Source organism: Salvelinus sp. IW2-2015, unplaced genomic scaffold (genome assembly GCF_002910315.2).
Source record: "Salvelinus sp. IW2-2015 unplaced genomic scaffold, ASM291031v2 Un_scaffold5057, whole genome shotgun sequence".
Taxonomy (NCBI): Eukaryota; Metazoa; Chordata; class Actinopteri; order Salmoniformes; family Salmonidae; genus Salvelinus; species Salvelinus sp. IW2-2015.
Genome location: NW_019946324.1, coordinates 21,772 through 32,284, shown reverse-complemented (window position 1 = coordinate 32,284; position 10,513 = coordinate 21,772). Strand labels below are relative to the sequence as shown.

Genomic DNA, 10,513 nt, shown 5'->3' with positions numbered 1-10,513 from the left:
GGATGGGGATGCATTTGTTCCACTTGTTTACCATTTGCATTGTTGGCCCACCCTGATGATTTAATGAAATGAAAATGTTCCAGACTTTAATGGAAAATGCTTAATTGAATGTGTCCACATAAACTGATGTATGTGACTAAACCTTGTGGAAAAACTGTCCTATTATAACTCTCCTGCTTCTTGGCCGACCATCATTATGTGTTGCCAAAGACCAGCTGCACCTGCTGCTCCTCTGTTGAAAACTGTGTAACCTTGTAACTCTTTCTACATTTTATTCTCCTGACTCAGAAAATAAAGAATCTTGGTTTTGACTTGACTCCAGGCAAGATCCTTATTTGTTATAATATCCACCACAACTCCTCCCACGGATGTGCTGTTTATCTATTGTCTCAATGAAAGAGTTCCTCGTTTCTGGCAACCTAAATCCAATGTCGGTACGGTCTTAGTGGCCCAGGTGGGGCTGGTTTTGAATAAGTAGCAGGTGTGGGAATCAAGATCGCCACACTTAGGTAGCTTTAAGTTTCCGTGCAATCTTGCCACAGATTTTGCAGACAGACTTTGCCGGATAAAAGGCTTTGGGTGATGACAGTGGTTGCACAATAATTAACTGGTTGTTTTATATTTTCCGTACATAATGACATAAAAATACAGTTTAAATGGTGTTTCCATCACAATTTTCAACTCTACTGGCGTTATAAAAAGCTGTTGGGTTGTTATTAGAACGTGAACATTGGAGTTGCACTGTAGCTAGCAGCTCACATATACAGTGCGGGTAGGCTCCTACATTATGAGATTAGATAGATAGAGCATATTTATGGTTGTCAAATTAGCAACCAGCTCATATTCATACCAAGATAAGACCATGCAAAATGGTTTGGAAAGGAGCATCAAGCCTCATAACATGCACTCTGTCACCCCCTGTGAAGTTCATATAACTTTTCAATCTGTACCTATAAACTGCATGGTTTCAAGTCTAGAGGGAGGACCCACCAAACTCACGATACGTGACCATAGTTAACTAAGATGTGTGGGTATTATATAAAATTTGACATAAAGGAGTTCAACTGCATTTCTTGCTTCATTACATGTTTACTGAACAAAAATCGCCACCATGTCAAAGGGATACAACATTGTCTGTTGGAATTTATCAAGATTGTACAGGCATATCCTGTCTCTTCAGCCCGGTCATTACTTTGATTGTTGGATTAATATCCACGTTCATTGATATGGTTAGTATGATTTGAATGTTGATAGTCTCTCTTGCTCCGAAGTATACACCCTTGATATCCTAAATTCCATCCCTACTATTAACATTTCGACAAGATTAGAACTGCCAGGGGGCGGAGTTGAATTACTGCGAGATGCGCTGCAGAGTTGTCGTACTATTCAGTCTGTGCCAAACATTCTTGAGTTTCTTTCTAAAAAACTACACCTTTCAGAAACAAGTTCTCACCGTCAGCCCCCAGCGTGCCTGGCACCATATGTGATGATTTCCCCCCATCTATGAATATGTTGAACAAACTACAAATACCTAGTGTCTGGGTAGACTGTTTAAAACTTCCTTCCAGACTTCACATTAAGATCTCCAATCTCAAACATGAAAAACTTGTATCCACATCGGGGCGCCCCACCTTACTTTTTTGCAACAAAGACTCCTTCACTCGATGCCCCTGCCAAAACATTACCCTCATTACAACTGACCTATCCTACCCGATCCCGTGACTTCAGCATAGCATTCTACCGAGTGGCATGACCGCCGTCAACACTGTAGTCTATCAGCAACATGGGCATGAGCCTATCACAGTGCCACTCCGTTTTTGACCAAAGCCCCATTACTACGAACTGTATGCTCTCGTTGGGCTGGCCCAATTACATAGTTTCGGTCAACCAAAAATTCTACGTAAAGACCGAATCCCCCCCCCCCAAGAAAACAACCCCTTTTGGCCCGTTTTTGTTTCCCCAAGGGGCGGGTTTTTTTTTCAAATTTTTTTTTCGTATTATTTTTTAAAGGGGGGGGTTCTTTATGGCTAGGTAAAGCCCTGCCTTATCTCAGCTAACGTTGGTCCAACCATAGCAACACCCACCCGTAAGCGTACCGCGCGCCTGCCACGCAGGTATTGATTTCACTGGTCATCCCTCCAAAGCCCAATTCTTCCTTCTTGGCCGCCTTTTCCTTCCAGTTCTCTGCTGCCAATACTGGAAACGAATTGCCAAAAATCACTGAAGGCTGCGATACTTAAGCCCCTCTCTAACTTTAAGCATCAGCTGTCGAGGCAGCCTACCGATCACTCGTGGCCTGTACACAGCATCTGTAAAATAGCAACACCCAACTACCTTCATCCCCATAAATTGTTTTTTTTTTCTTCTCTTTTTGCACCCCATTATCTCTGCTTGCACATCATCACTTCCACATCTATCACTCTCAGTGTTATTGCTAAATTGTATTATTTCGTTTATGGCCTCTATTGCTTTACCTCACTCTTCTACACTGTACAGTGAGATTCTCTATGGTGTTATTGACTGTACGTTTGTTTACGTTGTAACTCTGTGGTGTTTTTTGTCGCACTGCTTTGCTTATCTGGGCCAGGTCGCAGTTGTTAAGAGAACTTGTTCTCAACTTGGCCTACCTGGTTAAATAAAGGTTAAAATAAAAGATTGCCTCTGTACATTACCCCCGTTATGCCTCCACATTAAACTCTGTACTGGTACCCCCTGTATATAAGCCTCACATTTAACTCTGTACTGGTACCCCCTGTATATAGCCTCCACAAACTCTGTTACTGGTACCTCCTGTATATAGCCTTCCCACATTGACTCTGTACTGACCCCATGTATATGCCTCCAACATTGACTCTGTACTGTGTACCCCATGTATATAGCCTCCCATTACTCTGGTACTGGTACCTCCTTGTATATGGCCTCCACATTGGACTCTGTACTGGTACCCCATGTATCATAGCCTCACATGAACTCTGTTACTGGGTACCCCCTGTATAATGCTCCACATTGCTCTGTACTGGTACCCCCTGTATATAGCCGCCACATGACTCTGTACTGGTTACCCCCTGTATAGTTAGCCTCCACATTGACTCGGTACTTGGTACCCCCTGTATATAGCCTCCACATTGACTCTTGTACTGGTTACCCCATTATATTAGCCTCCACATTGACTCTGTACTGGTACCCCTGTATATAGCCTTCCACATTGACTCTGTATTGTACCCCCTGTATATAGCCCTTCCACAATTGACTCTGTTACTGGACCCCCATGTATATAGCCTCCACATTACTCTGTACTTGGTACCACCCTGTATATAGCCTCCACATTGACTCTGTACTGGTACCCATGTATATAGCCTTCCACATTGGACTCTGTACTGGTACCCATGTATAAAGCCCCCACATTAATCTGTACTGTCCCCCTGTATATAGCTCCCACATTGGACTCTGTACTGGTACCCCTGTATATAGCCTCCACATTGACTCTGTACTGGTCCCTGTATATGCCTCCACATTGACTCAGTACTGGTACCCTGTATATTAGCCTCCACATTGACTCAGTACTGGTTGACCCCTGATATAGCCTCCAACATTGACTCTGTACCGGTACCCCCTGTAGTTATAGCCTCCACATTTGACTTCAGTTACTGGTACCCCTGTATATGCCTCCACATGACTCCAGTACTGGTACCCCCTGTATATAGCCTTCACATTGACTCTGTACTGGTACCCCTGTATATAGCCTCCACATTGGACTCTGTACTGGTACCCCCTGTATATAGCCTCCACATTTGACTCTGTACTGGTACCCCCTGTATATAGCCTTCACCATTGAACTCTGTTTACTGGTACCCCCTGTAGTATGCCGTCCACAAATTAACTCTGTTACTGGTACACCCTGTTATGCCTTCACAGTGACTCTTTACCGTAACCTCCTGTATATAGCCTCCACATTGACTTCTGTACTTGGTAACCCCCTTGTATTATAGCCTCCACATTGACCTCAGTACTGTACCCCCTGGTATATAGCCTTCACATGACTCTGTACTGGTACCCCCGTATATAAGGCCTTCCACATTGACTCTTACTGGTTACCCCCTGTATATGAGCCTCCACATTGACTCTGTATGGACCCCCTGATAGAGCCTTCACATTGACTCTGTCTTGGTACCCCCTGTATATTAGCCTCCACATTACTCTGTATGCCGTTACACCCTGTATTATAGCCTTTCATCATTGACTCATTTACCGGTACACCTCCTGTATTATAGCCTCACATTTGACTCTGTACTGGTACACCCTGATTATAGGCCTTCACATTGACTCTTTACCGGTACCTCCTGTGATATAGCCTCCACATTGGACTCTGTACTGGTACCCCCTGTATATAGCCTCCACATAACTCTGTACTGGTTACACCCTGTATATAGCCTTCACATTGACTCTTACCGGTACCTCCTGTATATAGCTCCACAATTGACTCTGTACTGGTACCCCCTGCTATATAGCCTCCACATTGACTCAGTACTGGTACCCCCTGTATAATAAGCCTTCACATTGACTGCTCTTACTGGTACCCCCGTGTATATAGCTCCACATGGACTCTTGTACTTGGTACCCCCTGTAGATAAGCTCCACATTGGACTCTGTACTGGTACCCCCTGTATATAGCCTTCCACATGACTCTGTACTGGTACCCCCTGGATATAGGCCTCCTACATTTAACTCTGTACTGGGTACACCCGTATATAGCCTTCACATATGACTCTTTTACCGGTACCTCCTGTTATATAGCTCCCACATGACTCTGTACTGGACCCCCTGTATATAGCCTCCACATTGCTCTGTACCAGGTTGACCCCGGCTGTTTATTAGCCTCCACATTGACTCTGTACTGGATCCTCCTGTATATAGCCTCCACATTGAACTCTGTACTGGTACGACTGTATAGCCTCCACATGGCTCTGTACTGGTACCCCCTGTATTATAGTCTCCACTATTAACTCTGTACTTGGTACCACCTGTTATAGCCTCCCACATTTGACTCTGTACTGGTACCCCTGTAATAGCCTCCACATTGACTCGGTACTGGGCCTCCTGTATTTTTCCATGTATTTGTTAGTTTATTGTGTTACTTTTTTTCTTTAGGTTTCTTTAGTAAATATGTTCTTAGCTCTTATTTTTCTGAAACTACATTGCTTACTACAAGTGCTTGTCAGTAAGCAGTCCACAGTATTGTATTAGTGAGTCGTCACTTACAGTTCCTTGGTCGGATTCCAGGCTGTTGCTTGAAAGAAGCATTGTCACTGTAAGGTATACATTACACCTGTTGTATTCATGTTGACAAATAACATTGATTTTGAACTAAATATGGGATTATTGGTCAGTTTTCAATTGTCACGGTCTTTGATTAAATGAGTTTTTCAAATTTCAGGGCTGTGTGTGTGTGTGTGTGTGTGTGTGTGTGTGTGTGTGTGTGTGTGGTGTGTGATGTGTGTGGGTGTGCTGTGTGGTGTGTGTGTGGTGTGTGTGTGTGGTGTGTGTGTGTGTGTGTGTGTGTGTTTATCTCCATTCCTTGATCATTGTCTTGTGTCGTGGAGCTCAGTGGTAGAGTATGGTGCTTGTTTAAACCAGCGGTATGGGTTTTGATTCCTGGGACCCATCCATATTGTAAAGTGTTATCATGACTGCAAACTCCCTTTGTGATAAAAGTGTCTGCTAAAATGGCAGATATACACCTGCCTAATGTGGAGTTGGACCTTCCCCTTGTTCCCTCAGAACTAAATTCATTGAGTTATGGACTCTTCAAGGTGTTGAAAGCGTTCCACAGGGATGGCTGGCCCTGTTGATCCAATGCTTCCCACGAATTTGTGTCAAGTTGGCCTGGATGTCCTGTGGGTGACCAGTGGAGGGCTTCCTCAGAGTGAGGAAGCGTGAGGACCATTCCTCCTGGTGATTTTCAGGAAAATAAAAATTTGGTAAAATCATTTGGTAAAAGTTTTCCTTTTTAGATAAAAACTCTACTAAATATAATTACATTCACTAAATAATTGATTAAAACATACTATTTTGCATCCTCCCTCTGGGGTACTTTGGACTCAATTACAAAACCTAGGAGGCTCATGGTTTCAAAAGCTCTTCCATTATACTTACACAGTAATTTATTTCGACAACTTCCGAGGACGTCCTCCACTATCAGAGCTCTTGCAGCGATGAACTGACATGTTGACAACCAATGAAAGGATTCAGAGAATGAATCTATTTACTGAAAGCAAAGCTACAGCTAGCTAGCACTCGCAGTGCCTAACATTGGTGAGTCAGTTGACTCTAAAGAGAGAAAAATAAAATTATTTGATACAGTTTGAACAAATTAGAGGAAGCCGAGAGAAAGAGAGACTTCTCATTTTTTTCCACTTTCAATTTCACTTTCTTAGCTAGCACAAATGCAGCGAGAGTTTAGTCCTACTTAAACACCTGCTCAAACAGAGCTTGCTCTGTTAGCTTAGCTGGCTTGTGACTTTCCAAAACACAACACGCAGGGACTCTTCCAAGTAAGGTAAGCTTTTGGGTTTTACAAATGTTATAATTTATGCCACCGGGTCCACCAATACGTGAAATACTAAACTGCTTACTGAACTTGTACACATCTCTCTCAAATATCACTGTATTATCTGTAGTGCTGGAGGAATGACACACCCAGATAAACACACACAAAGAGTTTTAAAAAGGACCATTTAAACACATGGAATCTGATCTACTCTATATGCAAACTGACATACTCCATATTCAAATCATGTTTTCAAATAAAAACATACAGATATATGATTAAGTATACTGTGTACAATTCAATTTCATATGGTAAAACAGGTAAATACATTATCAGTCAACAATATAATACAATGGGAGCACTGTGACTGTTTTCTAATTAATTTTAAGTCAATGTGATGTGAAATATGAGTTCACACAGTAGGATAAGTATTCTCTCCTGTGTGAATTCTCACATGACGTTTAAGTGACTGTGATGAGTAATTCACATTCCCACAGTCTGAACATTTTTAAGGCTTCTCCTCTGTGTGCAGTCTCATGTGTTCTTACAGACTTCCTAAATGGGTAAAACACTTTGAACACTGGGAGCAGCGGTAAGGCTTCTCCCCTCTGTGTGTATTCGCTCATGAACTCTCAGGCTTTCTAAAAGGCTAAAACTATTTCCACACTGGGCGCAATGGTATGGTGTCTCCCGTGTGTATGCGCTGGTGAGCTTTGAAGGTGTCTAAGCGCTTAAAACTCTTCCCACACTGAGAGCAAGGGTGTGGCTTCGCTCCTGTGTGTATCCTCTCATGTCTTTTCATGCTAACTAAATGGTTAAAACTCTTTCCACAATGTGAGCAGTAGTAAGGCTTCWCCCCCGTGTGCAGTCTCATGTGTTCCTTCAGGCTTCCYGACCGGATAAAACGCTTTCCACACTGGGCGCAATGGTATGGCTTCTCCCCTGTGTGTATTTTCTTGTGAGTTTTGAGGGTGTCTAACCGCTTAAAACTCTTTCCACACTGGGAGCAATGGAAAGGCCTCGCCCTTGTGTGTGTTCGCTCATGAGCTTTCAAATTTCCTAAGTGGCTAAAACTCTTTCCACACTGGGCGCAATTTTGTGGCTTCGGTTCTTTGTGTGTCCTCTCATGTCTTTTCAGGCTTCCTAACTTGGTAAAACTCTTTCCAATCTGGGAGCAGAGGCGTCGTCTTGCTGGTTTAGACATCTTTGATTCCTCCATGTTTGGTTTTCCTCCTGACAAAGACAGTGTTATTTTAAGAGAGACCAGCATGAAATCTCCACATCATAAAACTGCCTTGCGATGAAGTTTAATCCAAATGAGATCCCTCAATAGCCTGAGGCCAGTTTTCAAACATTTCATAATATAAAACAAATGATATTGTAGTGTCTCCTGACCCCTCCTGTCTCTCTCCAGTATTTATGCTGCAGTAGTTTATGTGTCGGGGGGCTAGGGTCGGTCTGTTATATCTGGAGTATTTCTCCTGTCTTATCCGGTGTCCTGTGTGATTTTAAGTATGCTCTCTCTAATTCTCTCTTTCTCTCTTTCTTTCTTTCTTTCTCTCTCTCGGAGGACCTGAGCCCTAGGACCATGCCTCAGGACTACCTGGCTTGATGACTCCTTGCTGTCCCCAGTCCACCTGGCCGTGCTGCTCTCCAGTTTTGAACTGATCTGCCTGCGGCTATGGAACCCTGACCTGTTCACCGGACGTGCTACCTAAGCCGATTATAGATTTCATTTTGGATTGGAGATGTTTGATATGAGTCTGGAAGGAGAGTTTACAGTCTAGCCAGACACCTAGGTATTTGTAGTTGTCCACGTATTCTAGGTCAGAATCGTCCAGAGTAGTGATGCTAGTCAGGCGGGCGCGGGCAGCAATCAGTTGAAGAGCATGCATTTGGTTTTGCTAGCGTTTAAGAGCAGTTGGAGGCCACAGAAGGAGTGTTGTATGGCCTTGAAGCTCGTTTGGAGGTTTGTTAACATAGTCTCCAAAGAAGGGCTAGATGTATACAGAATGGTGTCGTCTGCGTAGAGGTGGATCAGGGAATCACCCGCAGCAAGAGCGACATCGTTGATATATACAGAGAAAAGAGTCGGCCCGAGAATTGAACCCTGTGGTACCCCCATAGAGACTGCCAGAGGTCCGGACAACAGGCCCTCCGATTTTACACACTGAACTCTATCTGCGAAGTAGTTGGTGAACCAGGCGAGGCAGTCATTTGAGAAACCAAGGCTATTGAGTCTGCCAATAAGAATACGGTGATTGACAAGAGTCGAAAGCCTTGGCCAGGTTGATGAAGACGGCTGCACAGTACTGAAAAAAGACGGCGCAGAGGTAGCACTGGCTGGTGACCGAGCTGATCTGGGCAAGTAGCTGCGAAGAGTGGGTGGGTGAAGCTGTTAGAGCGGTGAGGGGAATGATGTGTGTTGGTCGTCAGGTACCTGCAATTTGAGGATGTTGAAATACTACAAAGGCATGCGTGAGAAGCCCAGGTATTACGCCGTTTCAAGCAGAAAGACAATATGTGCAAGCTGTTCATTCAGGGCAAATTTATCTGGATATTGGAACAACCGCTAGGCTTCCTTTTTGGCTTCATAAAGCGCTTAATTTGGCACACATAAAACGAAACTCTGTATCGGGTGACCGCGCCATCGTCTCGGCTGTATACATGGTTGAGCAGTTGAATTCACTGGCCCCACTAGGGCAATAAATGAAACCTCACAAGGATGTTTCACGTTCCCACTGGACTGGGCGCCGGTCTCGTTGATCTCAGTACCAGGTTTCCTCTGGGCAGATCGTACCTCTCTCAGACCGGAGAGCGGCTCATACGATAGATCTTCGGGCTGGAACCGCCTGAGCATTGGTTTAGCTCTCTCTGTGAGGCCTTGTCCGCGGAAGGGCCAATGCACAAACGTTGCCTGTGTCGTAGGAACCCCCCGTCCGTGGCTCTGCTCTGTTCTTACGTTCTTCCTTTTTTGCCGGGCCTGCTGTGCTTTCCTAGTGGTGCGGAATTCCTTTTTCCCGCCCGCCCGGCTCTCGCCTGCCGGCTGCGGTCCTACTCTCTTTCCCAGGCTCCCCTGGGGCCAGGTCGCATTGCAGCGGCTGCTCGTAGGCAGTTTCTAGGGAGCTGTTTGACAGGAGCGGGTGGTCGGTTTGACCGGGGACCCATAGCGATACTGGCAATGAGGCAGTGACTCGCTGAAAGCAAACCTGCATTGAACAACGCGGAGGTGTATTTGGAGGGCAAGTTGGTCCAGGATTCGTCTTGAGGTGCCAAGTGTTGTACAAGCTTAGGTTGCCATGGTGGGAGTTCGTTGATGAATTTGTTCGTGCGATTGCGGGCTCTAGCTTGATGTGTAGGCACTGCCGGGGTGTTCGCTACTCGCTAGTTTAAGGTACCGTTAACAGACAGCACTCTGAATCTAGATAGGGCATAATTCGACCAGGGTGTCAGGGCCAGGGGAAGCGGAGGGGTGGTCGATAGCTGGGGAAACAGTGCAGATGGACTTATTCTGGAGAAGGTTCATTTTTAAAAATATAAGTTCAAACTGTTTTGGGTATCGACGCTTGGAAAGTATGACAGAATTTGGCAGGCTATCTCTGCAGTAGATTGCAACTCCTCCCCTTTGGCAGTTCTATCTTGACTGGAAAATGGTTTGTAGGCTTGGGTAGTGGAATCTATGAATTGTTGGTGGCGCTTCCTAAGCCAGTGATTCAGACAACAGCAGGGACATCAGGTTGGCGAGTGTGCTAAAGGAAGTGAGTAAACCAAACTTAGGGAGGAGGTTCTGATGTTGACATGCATAAAGACAAGGTTTTTTTCTATCAGCAGAAGTAAACAAATGAGGGTGGCTGGGGAACATGCAGGGCCTGGTTTACTCAAGGCAATCACCCGAGGAACAGAGGAGGAGGTAGGATGAGGGGTGCGGCTAAGCTTATCAAACTGGTCGCGTAAGAGCGTTGGGGG

The 10,513-nt window shown here is 44.8% G+C and overlaps 1 protein-coding gene across 1 annotated transcript in view; it reads right to left on the bottom strand.

Moving 5' to 3' along the window:
• Positions 1-6,810: 6,810 nt before the first annotated feature.
• Positions 6,811-10,513, bottom strand: part of LOC112077931 (zinc finger protein 596-like) — a 7,802-nt gene continuing 4,099 nt past the window's right edge. Inside the window, exon 4 of the mRNA XM_024144325.2 lies at positions 6,811-7,780. Coding sequence (XP_024000093.2) covers positions 7,203-7,780 — 578 coding nt within the window. The 3' untranslated portion in view covers positions 6,811-7,202. The remainder of the gene's footprint in view (positions 7,781-10,513) is intronic.